General features: G+C 39.4%; 1 protein-coding gene across 5 annotated transcripts in view; it reads left to right on the top strand.

Moving 5' to 3' along the window:
• Positions 1 to 23,449, top strand: part of LOC112053903 (dystrophin, isoforms A/C/F/G/H) — a 702,364-nt gene that overhangs the window by 30,401 nt on the left and 648,514 nt on the right. For 4 of the 5 annotated variants that reach the window (XM_052888348.1, XM_052888349.1, XM_052888347.1 and 1 more), the window contains exons 9-26: positions 1,171 to 1,278; positions 1,987 to 2,111; positions 2,635 to 2,819; positions 3,756 to 3,943; positions 4,933 to 5,151; positions 5,877 to 6,080; positions 7,597 to 7,753; positions 8,823 to 9,569; positions 9,714 to 9,856; positions 10,550 to 10,934; positions 11,608 to 11,716; positions 12,306 to 12,450; positions 13,263 to 13,415; positions 14,214 to 14,351; positions 14,989 to 15,114; positions 16,178 to 16,411; positions 20,541 to 21,170; positions 22,270 to 23,439. In XM_052888348.1, the coding sequence (XP_052744308.1) occupies positions 1,171 to 1,278; positions 1,987 to 2,111; positions 2,635 to 2,819; positions 3,756 to 3,943; positions 4,933 to 5,151; positions 5,877 to 6,080; positions 7,597 to 7,753; positions 8,823 to 9,569; positions 9,714 to 9,856; positions 10,550 to 10,934; positions 11,608 to 11,716; positions 12,306 to 12,450; positions 13,263 to 13,415; positions 14,214 to 14,351; positions 14,989 to 15,114; positions 16,178 to 16,411; positions 20,541 to 21,170; positions 22,270 to 23,439 (5,166 nt within the window). The remainder of the gene's footprint in view (positions 1 to 1,170; positions 1,279 to 1,986; positions 2,112 to 2,634; positions 2,820 to 3,755; positions 3,944 to 4,932; positions 5,152 to 5,876; positions 6,081 to 7,596; positions 7,754 to 8,822; positions 9,570 to 9,713; positions 9,857 to 10,549; positions 10,935 to 11,607; positions 11,717 to 12,305; positions 12,451 to 13,262; positions 13,416 to 14,213; positions 14,352 to 14,988; positions 15,115 to 16,177; positions 16,412 to 20,540; positions 21,171 to 22,269; positions 23,440 to 23,449) is intronic. The other variant, XM_052888351.1, reaches the window with a different exon arrangement.

Genomic DNA, 23,449 nt, shown 5'->3' on the forward strand with positions numbered 1-23,449 from the left:
ACCTGATGGTAAGTGATGATGCAGTCTAAGATGGAAGCGGGCTTGCTTGTTAGGAGAAAGATAAAAATCCACACCCCTTTCGGTTTCTACACGGCCGGTACCGGAACGCTAAATCGCTTGGCGGTACGTCTTTGCCAGACCTGGACAAATTAAGATCTCAATCTGCCCAGCCGTTGATCGAACCCAGGACCTCCGTCTTGTAAATCCACCGCGCATACCACTGCGCCACGGAGGCCGTCATTTATTAAAAAACTAGTGTACCAGGTCAAGCTTCGCTTTACTAATGTGCAATTCTTCCCTACGCCTACCCTACACCTACCCTACCCTACCCTACTGCTATTATACCCCTACACTACCTCTACCCTAACTCTATGATGCAAACTTTATGACATTTTCAACTTGCTTCACGCTTACTTTAGCGTACTATATGTACAACCTGCGCCAAGCAATTTTCGTGACGTCATAATGTTTGCATCGGACTATACTATTCGCTATTGGTCCGTTCGAAAAATGACGTTCTTTTACATTAGTTCAACCAACCAATAGTGTCTTTTGACATTTGTGACGTTATGTATACACAAGTGTACGCCAGCGACTTCGCCCGCGTGGAATTCACTTTTCACAAATCCCGCGGGAGCCATGGATTTTTCCAAGATAAAAAGTAGCCTATGTGTTAATCCAAGGTATTATCTATCTTCGTTTTAAATTTCAGCCAAATCGGTTAAGTAGTTGCGGCGTTAATGAGTAACAAACATCCATACAAACTTTCGCGTTTATAATATTAGTAAAATTCATATAAGCGCTGTTTTGAATGAAATGTGTCAGATATTTTAAGACTTTGATTGGAAAAAAATAATTTTGGCGCCATATAATAATCATACATGAATAAAATGTATATTTTTAGATTTATTGCTTAAACAAATCACTTTAATTAATTAATAGAATATTAATAATAATAACATGTATTTTTTATTGGATGTCAATGATTAATACCTACATGTAATAATAATATTATTATATAATACGGTGTTCAATGTGTTGTTTTAAAGATTGTAATTAATTAAACTTTACATTAAGTCAAATCAATTGTAAAATTTTTGTGAAGATGAGAAAATAAAAAGGCTATTTATTTATTCATATAATAATGGTAATTTATGTTATAAATTTCAGAAATTCCTGTTGGAGTTGTCTGAACAACAGTGTCGCGTCGGTGCCGTTTTGGAAGAGGGCGCACGATTGGTCCGAGAGCAAGCATTATCAAGAGATGAGGCGAATGAGGTAAACCTTGAATCCTAATTTACCAATCAGCATTCACGGGTAACCCTCAATAGATTCCGCATGTTTAACATATTATTAAATAACTTATAATAATAGGCTAGTCGCCTGCTGTATAAAACTAAGAAGATTTTTTGCATTTAGGCAGTATAAATGCCTAAAAACTAATCACATTTTAATTTGTGAAAATAATCTCGTAATTGTAATATTTTTATGAAACAAAATTGTATTTTTATCACGTCACCGCAAACGCCAATCATAAACTGTGACGTCATTCGCTACAAGGCATCGGTTTGTGATTGGCGCTTGCGGTGACGTGATATATCGCATCACTGCAAACGCCAATTACGCTGTTATCTCTATGAATGACGTCACTTGCTAATGTTTTATTAAAATTTTACGTAGATATTTTTTTATTTATATTAATTTTTTTACTGGTTTTTATTGACGGGACAAAATAAAATATAGCTTATAATACTTCCATAATTCAGTTTAAACACTGTTTACAAAAGAGGCAAGTAGCCTATTATATAATTTTCTAATCTAATAAAATAATCCATAGCAAATCGAAGCGACATTTCCAAAGTTAGGAGGTCGGAGGATCATCAGACATTGTTACCAACCAGCTGTTTTTTTCATTTCACTTGCTCAACTATTCCTGGAATATAAAGGAAATAACAGTGAAAAATACCCAATTTGTGATATTTCCAGGTCCGGCTCCAAATGCGTCTGCTAAACCAACGCTGGGAACAACTGCGTCTGGGCGCTATGGACAAACAGGCGCGAGTGCATCGTGCGCTGATGCGGGCTCAACATCAGCAACTCAACGCCTTTCGGTATGGCGGAGAGGAAAAATATCCCTCTGGACCAGGGTTTCTCAAACTTTCGGCTCCACGAACCCTTGTTAAAATTTCGAAGTGACAGCGAACCCCTTACTAACTAATGGGAGGAAACATTTATCATCGTAGGAACACACAAACAAAACGTTTCGCACAGGTCCAAGTGATATCGACTACTTAAGAGTGCAGACTACTGAGAAATCTAGTAGTCCTATGGTTAAAGTGTGTAAGAATCTAGACCGCAAAGTTCTTAAACCGCTGTATTTAAAGCTGTAATTGTTTCTTCTACTTCTTTAGTGCTTTTCCATTAATTAAGGTCGGATCGGTGGTCAGCTTTCTTAATTTTTCCTTTTCTGTTTTTATGCCAGTCCACTCCTCTTATGTTTCGTAGCCGGGAATTCTTCCTTTCTCCTACTTCTCTTTTTGAAGCAAACGGTATTTATCGTTTCGCAAAATGTGTTCGAGGTGGTAGATCTTCCACTGCTTCATGGTTAATAAGTTTGTAATTGTTTGTTTCCAGCCAATGGCTGACGTCAACAGAGGACCGCATGTCACGCATGGAGACCGAGGAGCAGGCGTCCGGGCCGAGTGAGGCGCTGGAGGGCACTGTGGCGCTTCACGCGGACTTGCGGCGCCAGCAACCGCTCGTGGACGCGCTCGCGGACTGCGTGCTCGTTGTCGACGACGACGACGCTCACTTGGCCAGTGAGTTACTCTGTACATCTCTATCTGTACTAAACACAGGTGTGCTTTAGACCACACGACTGAAGTGAAACTTCTTTCGAAAATGGGAAAAAAGCGCCATCTATGAGACGCAACCATCACAACAGGTTATTGAAGTGTACAAAGTGTGTGTCCGTGTACGATGACGACCAAGTCGTTACCAGCGTGAGACAAACCACTGGAGGAGACAGCCCTAGCACAGGTTAGTGACAAATCGCAGTCTGAGGAGCATTAAACTTCATCCCGACCCAAAGGCAAGCCCCGAAACTCGAAGAAACCACAGGGAGAGTAAGTTCCTCCGCTTCCTACCCGAGACGGGGCAAGGAGGCAAGGCCTCGGCACAGTTCGACCAATGATCGACAACGATCATTCCCCTATCCCAACGCTGATTGTCGTCCGAAAAACGCCCGAAAAACGTCCTTTACGATCCTGACAATGACATAACGACCGACATTGCTTCCCTGGCAACACAAACACAAGCTACACAGCGTTTTCGCCGGCGAAGACGAGGTCCTCGATATCTGATGTCACCCAGACGTGTTTAACTCACGATCTCGGGGGCGCCTGGACTGATACACTTAGGCCAAAACACCCTCCCCGAACGGCTCTCTAAGCCGAGGTCCGAGTCGCAGAGGAGACGCCCTTAGAGAGTCGTTCCGCCTATCTACTCTGTTTCTGCCTTCGGGTTCCATCAGGCGATGCTTTGGCGCTCGCCCAAACCCCCCGGAGACGCCGCTGAGGTCCCCTAAAGAGCCTACGGCACTTACACAATGAGGAGAAAAGGGAAGCATCGTTCGATCACACTTTTATTTATGCATTCACCAACTATTTATTCAAGTCGAGTGTGCATAAAAAAGTTTTACTACAAAAATCATCAAATTGAGAATTGAATAACCCTCTTTTTTACTTTGTTACCAGGTGTATCAGAGATCGAAGACCAGCTGCGAGCTCTGGGCGAGCGTTGGTCGCACGCGTGCCAGTGGACGCTGGCGCGCCTCGAGCGCCTGCAGCGGGGCGCCGCGCTCGACCAGCAGAGCACCGAGCTGAACCAGCAGAGCGCTGAGCTGCATCAACAAGTGCACACACTGGAAGCGGACCTGAAACAGGTGCTGTATGAGCCAGGTGTATCAGAGGCTGAGGATTAGCTCAGAGTTCTGATCTTAAGCATGCCTCTGGAAGTTATAGTCTGTTACAAAAAACGAGTGTGCTGTAGACCCTCAGACCAATTATAGAAGGACCTGTATCGTACTCATAGTCACGAACAAAATTGTCTGTCATTTTTTGAAGAAAACGATATTAGATTTAGTATATATCTTACACTAAAATAGAAGTTTTTGCCCGTTTTTAACACAATTCAATTACACAAAAAGGTATTTTTACGGAACTCTTTAACCGACGAACACGATTACAACTATTTAACATCGATACTATAGAGACAGTTTTTATAATCGCATTAGATCGTTGACCCTTTCACAGAAAAGTAACGTCTAGCGAGGCAGGTCTTATACAATAATTGGTCTGAGTGTAGACCACATGACTGAAGTAACACTTCTTTCAATAAAAAAAAAAACATAGCGCCATCTGTGAGCCTCAGGCATAACTATATCGCAACAGGAAGTGTACTAAAAGGGTATTGTTTCAAAGTTCTATAAAAGCGCCATCTACTGGTAGTTTACAATAACACTGTTTTACTATGCCTGTAGATGGCAGCACGCATCGCCCGATTACAATTTTAGCAACGCATTTACCAAATTACTCCCCAAAACAAGTGTGAGTAAAGAAGTTATTCTTCAAAAATAAATTAATGTTTGGACAGTGACAATCGCAGATAATAAATATATGGGCATCACAATCATCTGTGCACAGCATCTTCGTCGCTTCTTGGTTAAGTGACCAAGAAATGATTTCTCGCCACAGTCACAAAGGTGTGAGTGTTTATAAGCAAACCCTGTTAACTCGAATTGTCTGAATCAGACAAGAGTCTGAGGTCTCTGAATCCCATAGGACTTGGTCAAAGGAGACATAAAGTAATGAGAGAAATTGTTCTGATTTAAAATCGAAGTATTCAATCTTATGGAGTTATATTTCTTTCCAGATGGAAGCATACCCAGCAAGCGAGATCGGAGAAGTCCTTGAACGCATTTCAGCGCTGCAGCGCTGTAGCTCGTCTCTAGCGACGCAACGACACGGTCTCGCTGTGCTACTGCAGCGGCTGTCAGCGATTGAAGGGACGGAGCGCTTGGCCGACGACTGTGACGCGCTGCACGATCGACTCGACGCTCTGGAGATGATCCTGCGAGTGCAAGCTGACAGAGTAAGTGACTTTGAATATGAGATTGATACGAGAAAGAGATATCAACGCTTGCATTTAGATTCACTGGTTCAGAATATTATTAAGGTGTCTACGACATATGTATTAGATTATGTTTAAAATGACATCACATTTTGTAGAATTATGTGACTGTAGTTTTACACGTCCTTAGTTATTCAAAGTCAGAGGTTGTGAAAGAATCGTGATTTTTTTGACGTTTGACGGCCTCTGTGGCGCAGTGGTATGCGCGGTGGATTAACAAAACGGAGGTCCTGGGTTCGATCCCCGGCTGGGCAGATTGAGATTTTCTTAATTGGTCTAGGTCTGGCTGGTGGGAGGCTTTGGCCGTGGCTAGTACTGCCAAGCGATTTAGCGTTCCGTAACGATGCCGTGTAGAAACCGAAAGGGGTGTGGATTTTCATCCTCCTCCTAACAAGTCAGCCCGCTTCCATCTAAGACTGCATCATCACTTACCATCAGGGGAGATTGTAGTCAAGGTGTAACTTGTAAAGAAAAAAAAAAGATAACTAAAGTGGTAAACTTAAAATTGTTGCTTAATGAGATTAAATATGAAACCATTCAAAATTGATGCTATATGAGATCAAACGCACCCAGTCAGAGAAGCTTATGTGTGTACATGACAGAATCTTGAATTTTTTCAAAGGTTTAAAAAAGAAATAAACTAAAACTGTTCATTTCTTACAGCAATACAATTCGCTTTATTGCAGATCAAAGAACTAGGTTTCGAGTTCGACATCTCAACGGAATCGAGTGCGGATGGTACCACCACAATAACAACGACCACCACCACGTTAGAACTCGACCACCGCACCAAGAAACCGCGCCTTAGCGATAAGTCCAGCGCCGACTTCCAGATTGGATACAAAGTGTTTGACAATTGGGCTGAACTCACTGAGAAGGCTCTAGCTGATGTAAGTTAGTCATTCACAATCTCCGAAAGTTCATTCCTGGTTTCTCTTGTTATTCATCATCATCATCATCATTACCAACTCACTGCTGAGGTCGAGTCTCCTCTCAGAATGAGAGGGGTTAGGCCATTAGTTCACCATGCTGGCCCAATGCGGATTGGCAGACTTTACACATGTAGAGAATTAAGAAAATTCTCCGTTGTGCAGGTTTCCTCATGTTTTTCCTTCACCGTTTGAGACACGTGATATTTAATTTCTTAAAATGCACACAACTGAAAAGTTGGAGGTGCATGCCCGGACCGGACTCGAACCCACGCCCTCCGGAATCGAAGGCAGAGGTCATATCCACTGGGCTATCACGGCTCTCACTGTGTCTCTTGTTATTAGAAAATATTAATTTTGTATAGATAGACGGTATAGACAGTTTAGTTTATTTGACCTTGAAGAAGAAAGAAGGCAAATAGTAGAGGTGGATGCATTTAGTGATGGAGGCAAGCTACTAAACATATTGAATTCCATTTATTCCTTTTGGATGCAATCTCAATATACATTGGGGATATAAAAAACAGAGAAACCCATGAATAAGTAATAATGTTATATATGTCACCGTTATATTGTAAAATACGTTAGTTTATAATCTCACTCGTGATATTATAATCTACCGTCATATTGTGAACTGAAAATACTGATTACAATTTAACGTGTTATTTTTCGGTATATTATAATCTATAGGTAGTGAAACTATAAAATTGTCAATCAGGATAAATTTACCATAGAGTTACAAAAATATTACAGCGGACATAATATAAATAGTAAAAAATTACAATGGACAAATCAAATAAAAAAGAAACAAATCGGAGGGATGGCCAGTGCGTTTCTTAATTTAAACACTTAATTTTCAACACTGTTGTTATTGTTAATTATAAATATAATTCAGTCAAATCTAAAGTTAGGTTAGGTTACGTTAGGTTAGAACATGACAATTCGGGTGTCCTTAGGTCTTATTTAGGGTCAGTCTTTAGGCATAATAAATAATAAATAAATATGTGATGGTACAATTCTTGAAGTATTTTATTTGAATTCTTGAAGTATTTTATTTGAATATGTGATGGTACAATTCTTGAAGTATTTTATTTATCTTTTATTCCTAAGTCTATGGACACAGAACGGTCTACTGTAAGGCCGACCAATCAGGGCAAGTTCAGACAGTTGACATTTAAGATCGCAATTTAGCGGTTTCACTTCCGATAGATTATAATATACCGAAAAAATAACACGTTAAATAGTAATCAGTATTTTCAGCTCACAATATAACGGCAGATTATAATAGCACGAGTGAGATTATAAACTAACGTATTTTATAATTTAACGGTAACATACACAATCCTCGATAATTAAAATAAATATTTCACTGCATGGAATGTGGGGGAAATTTGTGTTTCAAAGTTTTGTTCCTCCATATTTTTGTGTGTAAACAGTAGTACTAGCACTTAATTCCACTGTTAATCTTGTGTTCCAGTGCATGAGAGAGCTAAGTGAAGGATCGAGCGACCAGTCGCGCGACTCAGCGCGCGCGTTGCTGCAGCGAGTGCAGCGCGAGAGCGAGGAGCAGCGCGCAGACTTCGCCAACGTCGAGGAGATACAGAGGCGATTGGCTGCCGACTCTTCGCTGAGAGGTAAACTACTCAGCGACCAGTTGATTTACAACCTCAGACCAATTATAGAAGGACCTGTATCGCACTTAGTATCGCTCTTGTATCGCTCTTAGTCACAAACAAAATTGTCTATCAGTTTCCGAGGAAAACGAGCTTAGATTTGGTATATATCTTATACTAAACTAGAAGTTTTTGTACGTTTTTTACACTATTCAACTACACAAAAAGGTGTTTTTACGGAGCTCTTTAACCGACGAACACGATTACAATTATTTAACATCGATTCTATAGAGACAACTTTTATAATCGCATTAGATTTATAATCGCATTGATCGTATACTTTGACAGAAAAGTAGCACCTAGCGAGGCAGGTCCTATACAATAGTTGGTCTGAGTTTACAACATTACAAGAACGACCAGTCGCGGGAAAGCGAGGAGATACGATTGGCGTTTGCAGAGGTTTCTGAATCTTCGTTAAAAGGTCTTTTTTAAATAGTTGAACAGTAGATAGATGATGTGAAGAGTTTTACGCTTACCATTTAGTACCCAACTGTTAACTATAAAAGTGGTTAGTGGAAAACTAACGCTTATAATTATATCTACACTTTATAATGCTTGCAATAAATACGTCCTACAAAGTGACCTTCGACCTATGGCCTATCCCTTGTTATTAGGTTCAGTTAGGTGGCGTGAACAAATAGACAAAATCAGAAACAGACAAATTTACTTTCGAAGTTAAACAGTTAGTACGAGGTAACTCACGATAGCTGAAATTCTGACATACATACAAATTGAATGTTAGATATAAGCAGACATTACTTTTCATCATGAATATATAATAATTTATTTATTTTGCTATTATCCGCCAAAAGCCGGCGAACCTATGCGACAACGTCACGCAGGTCCGACAAAATACTCTCTAAGTACGTTTCACCCCGGAACCGGAGCATCCTCAGGAGATGTTGACTCTACAAAGTGCAGCAGATAATAGCAAAATAAATAAATTATTTGTATATATTTACAAATTGAATGTCTTATGAACAACTAATTATTATTCAACTCAAAGTTTGAAATAACCATCTATTTTCAGAAGAGGCACAACAACACGCGGACAGTATAGAAGAACTGAAGAAACGATGGGAGGGCATACAAAAAACTCTTCTAGACATACGAAACATGTTGAACCTTCTAGAGGACAAGGAAAACTTCTACAAGAACGTAGAAGTATTGCAAAGGGAACTCGACGACGTCCATAAATGGAAGGACAAAATGCTAAAGGAACCGCCGACTAACAATCAACTGATACATTTACGTAACAGAGTACGCGCGGTCAAACAGTTAGAAATGAAATTGAAGGAGTTAAACGCACAATCTATAATATTACTCACGAAATCGATATCGAAATCGCACAAAGACGAAATCGAAAGGGATTCGAAACGAATTAACGAAGACTTCGAAGAGCTATTGACGTATCTCAGTAAGAGAGAAGTGGAGATCAAGATAGCTTTGAACAAAAGAACACCGACATTGCAGAGCGATGATGAATACAAAATCGTCCAGAGAAAGATACAAGATATGGAATCGCAAATAATTGCTGAACACGCGATAATATCTTCGAAAGACGAAATGAGTAAAAAATTGGAAGAATTAAAACAGATACGAAAACAATTCGACGATCTGCAAGCGTCTTATGACAGTGTAGTGAAACAGAGAAGGGAGAAGTACGAGAAAGGGAGTGTAGAGGAGTTGAATTTGAGGAGCAGCGTAGAAAATCTCGTCATGAGGTTCTGTGATTCAAAAACTATTTTGGAACAGAAGATAGTTAAAAATCAAAAAGGTAAGCTTAAGCGAAGACAATATAATTATTATATCTGTGCTTTGGTTTTAGACCTAAGCAGAAATGCCAAGCTTTTTGTTGTTTTTAAATGACCATATATTGTAGCTTAAAAAATCTTTTTGAAATAAAATATTTAATTTTCAGGTATAGAACTATTAGATAAGCTGGAATCTGAACAACGAGAAATGATTCAGTGGTTGGATAAAGTTCAAGAATTTGTGGATAACAACAAATCCGTGCCTTTTGGCGATGTACAGGAATTGGAAAGGCTATTGGACACAAGTAATGTAAGTAGCTTTATTGGATGTGTAAATGTCTTTTGAGAATGTATTTTTTGGATTACATAATATTATCTATATTTTTGCTTGGTCTAGAACTTAGCTAATGACGATCATGATTCTTGTTAAGTTTCCCGAGAAATTCTCAATAATATACATATGACGACGAGTTTTAGCTACAGTGATTGTACCATTATTTTGTGGTAGAGGAAACACCTCGAGCAGGACCCAGGACTTGTGACTTGAGTATAGGTTTAAGGGATCCCTTTAGAAAGCAATGACACTCACCTTCCCAGCCATGTTTTGACATGTTCTACATGCCCACACTAATCAATTGACGACGACAAAACATTATTGATAATTACAACAAAACATTATTGTACTAACGCGACTAGCAGCGTGACGGTGTACACGCTGTCTAACAAACAACTAAACTCAATTCATCTAATACCCTATAGTAATCGGGAAACCCGTAACAGACTGGAGTTTTGATGTGGGCGGTTTTACACCTCAGTACATTATATACTCATCAAGCCGTAGGTAGACATTCTCAGATTGAGAGTTTCAATCGCTAGGCCTACCCCTGTGGGTAATTACTTATTAGTGGATCATTAAAAATATGATGATGATCTATGTTTATGGTCCATGAAATGCGCATTTCGTAGTATATCGTAAGATTAAAAAAATAATATTTAACTACAGAAATACTACGAGCAACAAACTACGTACAAAAAGAAAATAGATAGCATCGAAGAAACCAAAGAAACAATACTAGACTGCGACGATTCACTGTCGAAATCTTTGAAAACGGACATTAAAGAGTTGCGTAAACGATATGACGTCATCACGGAGGCTGCATTGAAACTGAACGAGGGTTTAAGGCGTTCTTTAGAGAAGTCCGAAGGGTTGTTCCGTAGAATAGATGATATGGAGAAATGGTTGGCGAATCTTGAAGATGAGATGCCTAAGGAGGATGAATGTAATATCACCGATTCTGCTGAGTTGTATCAGATGAAGACAAGGTTTCAGACTTTGAAGGACAAGTGTGATGACAAAACGCCCGAGTTCAGGAATTTGAATGAGGATGGTGAGTAGTTTTCAAATTATTGTTAAAGTATGGTATCTAATTCGATGATTGTTTATTTAGTTTCATCATCATCATCATTATCAACCCATATTCGGCTTACTGCTAAGCTCGAGTCTCCTCTCAGAATGAGAAGTAATATCATCAAATAAACTCTTTTATTTTATTTCAAGTAGGCCTAGTTTACAAGAACTTTTGAAACAACAGGTTATATTATTATGGTAAAGTCTTTTAAGGAAATTTTAATATTATGTAGATTTCTAAAATTTACATATACTAAACTAAATAAGCCAAGAGCCGTGATAGCCCAGTGGATATGACCTCTGCCTCCAATGCCGGTGGGTATGGGTTCGAATCCGGCCCGTTGCATGCACCTCCAACTTTTCAGTTGTGTGCATTTTAAGAAATTAAATATTACGTGTCCAGAGAATTTCTTAATTCTCTGCGTGTGTGAAGTCTGCCAATCCGCATTGGGCCAGCGTGGTGGACTATTAGCCCAACCCCTCTCATTCTGAGAGGAGTTGGACTATTAGCCCAACCCCTCTCATTCTGAGAGGAGTTGGACTATTAGCCCAACCCCTCTCATTCTGAGAGGAGACTCGAGCTCAGCAGTGAGCCGTATATGGGTTGATAACGACGACGACGATACTATTATTGCATTTTATGTTATTTTTAGGAAACGAAGCATTACTAGCAGCGGAGAGTGCTCCAGCGTTGGCCAGACGGCTCACTCAACTGAACGCTGGATGGACGAGAACCACACATTCCGTTTACGAAAGATACAAGTAAGTTGTTACCATTAATATTTAGATCTAACACTTTAAACACAATATCTTCATTACGATTAAGTAGTTATGTCATGTCGAAAGTCTTCGAACAGTGCGTGTTGCCAGTGATGACTTACGGATCCGAGATTTGGTCGCTGACTATGGGCCATCATTGTCAGCCAATGGACGTCCAGTGCTGGACATAGGCCTCTTGCATGGACTTCCAAACACAACGGTCTGGAGCCGCCATCATCCAGCGGCTCCCTGCAACCCGCTTGATGTGAGTCAGTCCACCTAGTTGGGGTCGCCATTCCAGCACCTTGGGACCCCAACGTCCATCAGCTCTTCGAACTATGTGGCCTGCCCATTTACACTTGAGCTTCGCGACTCGCTGAGCTATATCAGTGACATTGGTTCTGCTGTGGATCTCCTCATTTCTGATTCGATCCCGTAGAGAAACCCCAAGCATAGCTCGCTCCATCGTCCGCTGAGTGACTTTGAGCCTTTTTATGAGGGCCACAGTTAGCGACCAGGTCTCGTATCCGTAGTTCATCACTATACGCAATAGTTTAATTATAAAAGCTTTAATTCTAATTGTCTGTAACAGGGTCCTAGCAGAGGCGTGGCACGAGTCGGGCGAGCTGAGAGCCTGGCTCGCTCAACAGACGGCGTGGCTGGACGGCTTGCAGCGGCGACTAACCAAGGAGACGAGAGCCCGCGCCGATGCTGAAGACATCTCTGACGAGCTATATGTGAGTTAATGGAGATAATGGCTTAATAAAGACAGTATGTGGGCGTGTGTGTGTGATTGCATGCGTGCGTGTGTGTGCGAGCGCGTGCGTGGGAGCGTAGAGATGTGGCACGTGTCGGGCGAGCTACGTACCAGGCTCGCCCAACAGGCCGTCCACGACTGGGTGGGTTGCAGCGGCGACTTTACCAAAGAGGCTGGAGCCCACGCCGATGCTGAAGATATATCTGACGAGCTATATTATGTGAGTTATTGGAGATAATGGCGTCATAAAGACGGCGGTATGGCGGATGCTATGGGTGAAGGCGTATGTATGTTTGTGTAAGGCGTGCGTCTATACGTGCGTGTGTATTTGCGTGCGTGTGTGCGTACGTGTGCGTGCGTGCGTGCGTGTGTATAGTTAAATGTGTGTCAGACTATCCAAATAGACGTAGAATAGAGAGCCCAGGGTGATGTTCTCTGACAAGCTCTATGTAAGTTATCAGAGTAAATGGCGTAATAAAGACAGTGCGTGTATGTGTGGGTATATTGGTGTATGTGTGTCAGACTCACCAAAGAAACGAGAGTACACGTCGATGTTTAGGACGAGTTCTATTTGAGTTCATATAATGATATGCGTAGTAACATCGAAGGATGTTGTATGTTTGTGTTGGACTCGCAAAACAGAACCGCGTATTCAAAAGCTCACTAGCTCAAAGTGGCGACAAGCTCATCAAACACTGCATGCTGTGTTGACAGATGCTTGTCGAGACTTGCCAAGCATCTAATCGTACCATAACTTGGCCATGTTGTACAACTTTAGTTTCTGTTGTCTAGGACCTGGAGAACTACGTGTCCAACCGCAGCGAGGAGCGCATGTCGCGCATAGAGGCGGTGGGCCGACAGCTCGCCGACGCTCACATCATGCCCAACTGGATACGAGCCGAGATTGATGCCCTCACGCGCCGCTGGGAGGCGCTGCAGAAACAGGTATCCATCCATCTATCCATTCATCAATCAAACCATCCATCCATCCATCCATACATCTTAATGGTCGTCAACGTCACCTTAATGGCTCCACGGAAGATCAGCGCGGTATCCTTACGGACACTGCAATATGCTGAGTGGTGACCCTTTTAGGATCACATCATGCAAGTTGCAATGTATTTAATTTATTGTTTTTTTTTCTCTCTTTTCTTTGTATGATGTGTATTCTGAATAAACTTTTCTTTCTTTCTTTCTTTCTTTCTTTCTTTCTTTCTTTCTTTCTTTCTTTCTTTCTTTCTTTCTTTCTTTCTTTCTTTCTTTCTTTCTTTCTTTCTTTCTTTCTTTCTTTCTTACATTGACACAGGGCGAGATTTTACTAAATTTGCATTCCTATTGATGATATTATTGTAATAAAGAGTTTCCACGTTTTTTTTTTATTCTTTACAAGTTAGCCCTTGACTACAAACTCACCTGATGGTAACGTTTGTCTATAGCAAACAATGGTTTTATATTACGCATTTGGCCTCGATTTGACCTTGGTTGGTGGGAGGCTTCGGCCGTGGCTAGTTACCACCCTACCGACAAAGACGTACCGCCAAGCGATTTAGCGTTCCGGTACGATGCCGTGTAGAAACCAAAAGGGGTGTGGATTTTCATCCTCCTCCTAACAAATTAGCCCGCTTCCATCTTAGACTGCATCATCACTTACCATCAGGTGAGATTGTAGTCAAGGGCTAACTTGTAAAGAATAAAAAAAAAAAAATTATATACCTGACTAGAAAAAAAATGTCAAAAAAACAGGCAGCAGACAGGACCGCAGAGTTGGAAGCGGCGGCTCGAGAGGCGGCGCGGTGTGAAGTGTCCCTCGACAACTTGCAGCAGTGGCTGATTGCTGTGCAGAGCAGGGCCTTCAGAGACGAGCCCATAGACGAGCAACAGGTACCAATAGAAGGCTTTCATTGTACATCTTTCCCCCCTTCGTTGAACGCCGTTGGGTTATGTGAAGAGTCCCCCATTCTCCCCCTTAGCTAATAGACAACTTTTGAAGCTTGACAACTTGTGACTGCTGTGCAGAGCAGGGCCTTCATTGTACCTACATTACCTACATCTATCCCCCCTTTGGTGAACGCCTGTATAATATGTGAAGAGTCCCCCAATCTCCCACTTAGCCAATAGACAACTTTTGAAGCCTGAACTTGTGACTGCTTTGCAGAGTAGGGCCTTCAAAGATGAGCCTATAAAGTATAACTATAGACTAAAAAAAAAATTTAGGTATAAATAATATTGTATTTTGTACAAAGTGTAAGTTCGTGATCCTTCCTTCTGCAAGGCCGTGGATGGATCCTACAACTGGAAAATATTTGATCAAATTTTCAAATTGGTCGTTCGATCCCCGCCCGCTGGATTGACTGTCAATTCGCAGTGTTTCCCGACTAGTTGTAGGGGATTGGAAATATTGGTCATATTTAAAAGATGAGGCAAATATTTCTTTTTCAAATTGACTTCTCGCACGACCATTATTTAGTTTTATTAGTAAATCATTCTCTTATATTTTATTTCATGCCCAATTATTTAGTTGCCCGTGGAGTTCGCAGCGCAGCGCGAAGTACTGCGCGAGGTGGAACAACAAGTGGAAGCGTATCGCGAAGCGGGCAAGCTAGAAGCGGCCGACCGCCTGCGCGACCAGTTGGACCACGTTCGGGTACGTGCTTCATTCATTCATTCGTTCATCAATCTATCTATCCATCCATCAATCCATCCACCCATTCATCCATCAATCCATCAATCCATCCATCCATCCATCCATCCATACATACATCCATCCTTCCATCCATCCATCCATCCAACCATCCATCCATCCATCCATCCATCCACTACACCATTATGCAGTCTTTATGACGTTCGGAACATCGTGCCTATATATATGGTGCTGCGCAATACAAGATTTTAGGTGTCAGCGGTAACGTCGCTCCGATTATAGTTATCATCAGTCATCTATTATTTTGGCACTCTGAACTGATTTAGTACTAAAAGTTTGAGTTAATTTTCGAACTCAAGCGAAAATACTCCTAAAATACTGAATGACATTGTTTGTCAAGTGTTAGTAATGCGCTCGGAATAGACTTAAAGGTTTAGGCTTAGGAGCCAAATTCAAAACCGACTGGTCTAGGGATCGACTCCCACCCGTTCCGTAGAGACTATTTCCCTATCAATTTCTAATAGAGGCTTTTGGCTTACTTAAAGTATTTGGTCAGGTGTAAAAATAGGGAAAATATTAATCCCTAATCCGACCTTCTTGCAAAATCCGTTCTTACCGAACGTCTACTAACTATAAACTACCTCCCTGTCAAATTTCATCCATGTACATCAAGCACTTTTTGATATTTCTTGACCTTTCGCTATTATATATGTATTTATATTAATTGAAACAAACTATACAGGCTTATTAAAAATGAATTTGATCAATATTTTATTATATATCAATCAATCAATAAGATCAATATTTATTGTCTTTTGTGTACTTTTTCCTTCTATTCCCTGTTTTATGTTAACCACTTTCCTTGTTTGTCTTGTAAATGTCATTTATAGGTATGTTTTGTGACTCCCTAATTCTTAATTTGCGTAATTCGTGGATAGTGTTATTGTTTACATATTTATTAACTCCTTTGCATGGTAATTTAAGCTTTTGCTATTCTCTAATATGTAAATGTTTTCTGTCCCAAATAAATAAAAATAAATAAATAAAATATCTTTTACCGAAACAGCGCAACCTAAATGAAACAGAGGACCAACTCAAACTAATGAAGAAAGAACAGGACGAAGAATCCAACAGCGTGACCGTGTCCGGAATGGAGTCGGAATCTGAAGCGTCGCGACTTGCGTCAAGACTGACGCGTGCGACTGACGCGTTGCGTGAAGTACAGCGCGGCGCGGCCGCTGCGTTGTCGTTACGCGCCGCGGATCCCGACGCTGTAAGAGCTCAGTTGAGGACTTGTCTTGTAAGTAATATTGTTTACTAGCTGACACCGCGCGGTTTCACCCGCGTGGTTCCCGTTCCCGTAGGAATACGGGGATAATATAGCCTATAGCCTGCCTCGATAAATGGGCTATCTTACACAGAAAGAATTTTTCAAATCGGACCAGTAGTTCCTGAGATTAGCGCGTTCAATCAAACAAACAAACTCTTCAGCTTTATAATATTAGTATAGATACATTTTTATATTGGCCATTTCCGATCGAAATAGTACCTAAACATCGAAGCATTATAATATACAATTAAGGAATTAAACACTACACATACACTTTGAGTTCTAGCACTAAATTTAAAATTAAAAATCATCATTATTATTATTATTTTTTATTCTTTACAAGTTAGCCCTTGACTACAATCTCACCTGATGGTAAGTGATGATGTAATCTAAGATGGAAGCGGGCTAACTTGTTAGGAGGAGGATGAAAATCCACACTCCTTTCGGTTTCTATACAATATCGTACCGGAACGCTAAATCGCTTGCCGGTACGTCTTTGTCGGTAGGGTGGTAACTAGCCACGGCCGAAGCCTCCCACCTGCTAGACCTGGAACAATTAAGAAAACCTCAATCGGCACAGCCGGGGATCGAACCCAGGACCTCCGTCATTAAATCCACCGCGCATACCACTGCGCCACGGAGGCCGTCAAAGTAATATAATAATATTAGTATAAAATTAAGTTATATTTAGTAGAACACCAAATATCGGATATAATTTATTGTTCATAATATATTTAGTATCACGAATTTATAGTTCCCGCAAACTAATATCAGTTTTGGCGTTGATTTGTGGCGGGACGCAATTAGCGGTTGCGACTTGCGGTTGGTGTTTCGAAGCCTCTGATGTGTTTAGGGTTACTAAATATACTTAATAATAATAATAGTAAAAGCCGAAAAAGAAAAAGTATCAAAATACTTGGACCTTGCTCACGAGATTACCGCCATGTGGAATGTTGAGTCAACTATTATTGCTCCGATAGTTGATTCAGTCAATGGTCTTATAGCGAAAAGCTTCGACCAACACCTTAAGAAGCTTTCGCTTAACTGTTGGATCAAGAGTCGGATACAAAAGGCGATATTCTTGAGACGGCGCGTATAGTGAGGAGGTTCCTCACTCTGGAGCCCTGACCACCGGTTGCTTGGGTACTCAAATGTCCTGCACCGGGAGGGTTGAATTTTTTTTATAAGTTTTTAATTGTGTTTTGTATATTTTATGTATAACATTGTTAAAAATTTAAAAAAAAAGGAGAAAATTTAAAAAAAATAGGGAAAAAAATAATAATAACAAAATCCTTTATTCAGCTAAAAAAGCTGTACTTCATCAAATGTTTTATTGCTATGATATTTATTTATGACTAGCAGACGCCACGAGGTAGCACTCGCGTGGTTCCCGTTCCAATACGGGGATAAAATATAGCCTATAGCACTCGGGGATATTGTAGCTTACCAACAGTGAAAGAATTTTTCAAATCGGTTCAGTAGTTCCAAAGCCAAAAACATACAAATACAATCAAATCTTTCCTCTGTATGATATTAGTATAGGAAACATATAGAGAAAGTCAAGCCAATCGCTGCAATTTTTTGCGAGTTTATGAAAGAGAACAGAGAAAGTCAAGCCGACTTTTTTGACCAAGACTTTTTTTTTATTTTCCCCTTTTTTACAAGACTAACTAAATGTTCCATGTATTATAGTACTTGGAGTAAGGGTCCGAAATATACCAGTTTTAATAATAGTAGTAAAAGATTACTTTAGAAACTCAATCGAATTGTAGTTTTTGCCGAGCTTTTTCCAAATTTCATAGACCTGTTTTTAAAATTTGATTACAAATGTGTAGTTTTGAGATTTTTTCTTGTACTTGTGGTCTTTATTATCTTTCTTTAGGGTATTACTTGCCAAATTTCATAGTTTTAGGCAACGGAAAGTGTCCGAAGTTTTGATTCCCTTGAGTCGATCTAACTATAAGTTTTTTGCTAAATAATCGTCCGTATTTTTTTTACGTAAACTAAAACGTTTGATTTTGTCACAACTTCATGGAACTGTAGACCTAAGTTTAAGGTTTAAATTTCAAGTCACGCATTCCTGAAATAAAGGGTCTTGACAGGCAGACAGACAGATAAACAAAGTATCCTTTGAGGGTTCCTTTTTTTCCTTTTGAGGTACGGAACCCTAAAAGAAACATCTAAAGAGTGACGTCTACTTTGAAGCAAAACGCATACTCGTATAGATCCAGTTAGATGTATGCGTTTATATTAATCTCATCAATAAGTACGATGAGCAGTTCAATAAACTATTGTGTATCGTGCGGCGGTTGAAAGGATTCTGGGCATTTGTTGCATGATTTACAAATTATTGGAGTGGGCATCTTAATGAAAAGTATAATATTGTTCAATGTTCATGTTATGTTTTCCGACGTCTACTGTAAATTTTAAATACATATAAGGAATAATTTTTTGATTAAATTTAAAGAAAATTAAATTCTGTTTTGATAAAGTTTATCCGTTTTATACGCCTGTACGTACCGCCTTACATTTGCCTACTTGAAAAGATATTTTGAAATACATGCATTACCATTAACAATAAAAAACAGTAATATATGTTTGAGAATCATGGGTTAATTTAAGAAATTTTTCACTCGACACTTCCAAACGACACTAAAACTCAAGAGGAAAGTTTAACTATAGAACTGACCACTTAAATAAAGTAAATTAATGATTAAGTTAAAGTTTACAATTACAACTAAACAATGTGGCAAAGAGATTATTTTGTAGTCTAGAATTATTATTTTATTGTATGTATTAATAATTTCCATTTGTTTATTTTTCTAAACTTACGGCTAGCGCAATAGTAAAAAAAAAATAATGTTGATATTCCTACAGGAATGAAATCTACGCGGGTAAAATCGCGGGCCACTAGTTTTGCGTACATAGATAAATCACAGTTTTATGATTTAAAAAATACCACCTCCAAAAGAATCATGCATCAGTGGTTACAATCAATCGGCGTAGTACAATGGAGTTACGCGATTGATTCAGCCGCGATCGCCTCGCCCGAGCATTCCGCTACCGTTAGACGACTAACTAACCTGACCAATTACAGTCACCAGTATCCGCGCTGGAAATGAATTTGTATTTTTTTCACTTCATTTTGGTTCTGTGCGTCGGATTTTTCAAGTGGATTGTAAGATTTTTTTTGTCATTAAAAATTTTTAACGTTTTGGCGCGAATTTGTTAATTCACAGCACTGTATTTAAATGCTGCAGCAAAAATATTCTAATATTAGCAGCCGCCCGCGACTTCAGTTTTTTTACAAATCCCGCGGGAACCATGAATTTTTCCTTGATGAAAAGTAGCCTATGTGTTAATCCAGAGTAAAATCTATTTTCATTCCAAATTTCAGCCAAATCGCCGCAATTGACAAAGTTTCATTCAAACTTTTATCCCCTTGGGGGTAGAATTGATCAAAATCCTTTCTCAGCGGATGCCTACGTCATAACATCTTCCTGCATGTCAAATATCATCCCGACATTCTGGGAAGTCCGTCTGGCTTCGGATGTAGTGGTAAAGTAACACACCTGTCGACCTAGCATGAGATTAAAGACATATCTCGTGAAAAGAAATAGACAAATGTCGACCAATGGCGACTGTTTTGTTCCAATCCATCACTTTCGTCCCAACATAGAAAGACAGCGATATTTCGTTGCACTGCTATTGGTTGATTTTTGTTCATTTCATTTCATTTCATATGTTATTAGTCGCATGTTACGCCTACAGGCGCATTTGTGTACAATAACTGAAAGCTCGTTTCGTTTCTATAAGATTGAACACTAATGTCTGCCAATTGTTGTCTTACTACTACATCCAAAGCCACATGGACTTATAAAAGTAGTCAAATTATACTTATTTTTTGCCCTGAAAAAATTATAGATCCAACCAGATCTTATATACAACACTCTGTTGTATATAAGATCTGGTATCAATCATTATCCTAATGTAAATATACACTCTCTTGTGTTTCAAATTATTAATTAAATGCTCAATTGAATATGGAAATTAATAAAATACATAATAATTCCTGACTTACAATATTTATTGTTCTCAGAGATTCTACCGTACACTGAGTGAAATCAAATCCGAAGTTGAATCCATAATAAAGACCGGTCGTAAGATGGTCGAAGAGAAGGCAGTTACAGAACCACAAGAATTCTCCAAAAAGATTGACATGTTGAAAGAACTCTACAACAGACTCGGAGCCCACGTCACTGAATCGAAGACCAAGCTAGAGACAGCTTTACTGACAGCTAGGGAAATACAAAATGATTTACAGTCTCTCACATCATGGCTTCACGGTTTAGGAAACGTTGGGAAGCAAACGCTAGAACTAGAAATGTCCCGAATGGAGGCAATCAAGGATAAACTGAACGCAAATTATGTGGAATTTGGCAAAAATTGCGACCAGGTGTACCTTCAAAGTCTTAGGGAACAGATAGACGATATAAATACAAGATGGGACAATCTAAAGCGGCATGGCCTAGGAAAGAAAGAGACTGAAGTGGAAGCCCTCCAAAGATACTTAAATGATATAGAACAGGAGTTGGAGAGTCCTGAGACTTTATCTGCTGCCAAATTGAGGTTGCTGAAAACTGAAGTACGAGGGAAAGCGAGCGATGTAGAGAATATGGACAATAAAGCATTAACGAAACAATGGGAGAGAATATTGGAGAAGATAACTGTAAGTAATTTTCTTATTTATACTAAACAGATATTTTTTAATGCTAAGAGTGACTTGCATCAACTAATTAAGTATTGAAAACTCAAATACTGACATCGATAATCAATTTAAAAATTTAGGTAAATGTTATTCAAACATCTAAATCGTAGAAACTTCGACGTCTTCTGTAAATCTGTCTAAGTTAACTAGATTGATGAAAGTTTGCCGCAAATTGATCTAAGGATAAAAATCATCCAGTCATCTCTATATACTCGAATTAGTAATGTCTACATTTGGTGTAAGTCACCCTGAATTCAAATCATAAATACAAAAGAGCATCCATAAATTACGTAGTATTTTTTAATGGTATCACTGTTGTATTATATTGCACTAAAAGACTATCCCAGAATTGTGTATATTGCTGTACAAAAAATTATATTACGTAATTTAATGGATGTAAATTTAATCGAATTAATGTTTTTAACTTTAATATGTTTGTGCTTGGATTTCATATCTGTTGTTTCTGTGGGTGTTTTTTTAAACTTTCCTATCGTATAAGTTAGTTTTTCCGCAAAAATTTTCATTTATGCTTTTATTTTGTCACTGTTTATACACGATAGCACGTAGACGCTTCGTCGGCCGGCATTTGGTATTGTTTATCAGTGAATTGTTTACATGAGTGTGCAAGTGAACTAGTTTATAATAAACTAAAAAGTACTTATACGGTTTGTTGTGTGACTTCCATTACTAAAAAAAAACATCTAAACGTACAAAACACTATGCTACGTGAATCGACGTAAACTTCCTGTAAATTTTTATGGCGATACTTCACTTGTAAATAACTAGGTGTGTAAATAAGTGAAATGGTGTTGGTGTAATTTTTGTGTGGTGTATCAACGCTTAATGTATCACAGCATAAAGACCATATCACAGCGAAAAGGCTCAAAGAGTCGCAGGGATCATGCTTTCACTCATTATGCGATGCTTTGGGAATCATGCATACTTGTAAGATTATCTCGATCGTTACACCGAATGGGATCATTGACTATCGACTAACCTGTACATAACAAGTCTTAACAAACTTTAACGTACCAAGTCTTACGTCGGTTTGTGCTTGCAGGCCGCAACAAGTACAGACGATAAAGAAACAACAATAATCGAATACGAAAACGTGACTGACACGATCAAAAGACGATTAGAAAGTCCGGTAAACTCACCTGAAACTGAGAGGCCGGAATTTAAAAAGTCTAAAATACCTCTTGCATTGAAAAGTCCTGTTCCTATTAAAAAAGAAGTCAAAGAAGGAGGAAACAGAAGTAGAGGATCTTCATTAGAAAGGCGCAAAAAGAAAGCCGATAGTCCTATGACAGATAGCATCACAAGTACAATGTCGACAGATTCTATCGAGGGATCTATTTCTGTAATGGGCTCCGTTCCATCTACTCCGGATACGTCACGGAAGGACAGTAGCACTTTTAATCTATTGAAAGATAGCGATTTGTTTACACAAATATCTAAGAACAAAATCGAACCTAAGCCGCCTTTACCTCCTAAAACTGCTAAGCAAGACCCTTGCCATGTCGTTGAAGTTAAAGAACATGAAATCGTGAAATCTACAGTCAGTCCTATAGAGCCAATGGAAATATATCCGTCTGATACCGTGGAAACTGTTATGGAATTTATTCCCCAAACTGTGGAAACTGTCAACATTATTGAGGATACGGAAAACGAATCCATTGAATCCGAAGAAGAATGTGATTCGAAACGATCGTCAGTCGATTTGGGGTCAGAGCCGAAAACTTTTGTCGTCGAAGTGAAAACATTTGAACAGCGAATGAAACCTACACTAGGAATACTAAAACGAAGAGGTGAAAACGATGCAGAGAAAGCTAAAGTTATGAAAGTGTCGATAGATGTTCCTGATTTAATACCGGAATTAGAGAAGCAAGACCAAGATATGTCTATGAGAACACCGCCTCCAACACCTTTCGAAGGAGTGAATCTTGAATGTCCGTTACTGTACGATTTAGCCGTAAGACAAAACGAAGCTCAAATGAATTTGATGAGGGATGAGGTCAATGAGTATTTGATATTGGACGAGGTTCCTAAAGACCAGGCTGCGTTGCCTGAACCTTCTGCTACTGAGACCTTAGCAACTGACACAGTAGAAGATTTAGATGGTGGTAAAGCTGTAGAAATAGATAATGCTAAACCGGAATCGGCTGATAATGAGCCGGTTAGTGCTGTGGAAGAAGAAGTCATATATTCAGAAGTAGAATATGCACCGCAGGTATAATATT

The sequence above is a fragment of the Bicyclus anynana genome, chromosome 22, assembly GCF_947172395.1.
Source record: "Bicyclus anynana chromosome 22, ilBicAnyn1.1, whole genome shotgun sequence".
Lineage (NCBI taxonomy): Eukaryota > Metazoa > Arthropoda > Insecta > Lepidoptera > Nymphalidae > Bicyclus > Bicyclus anynana.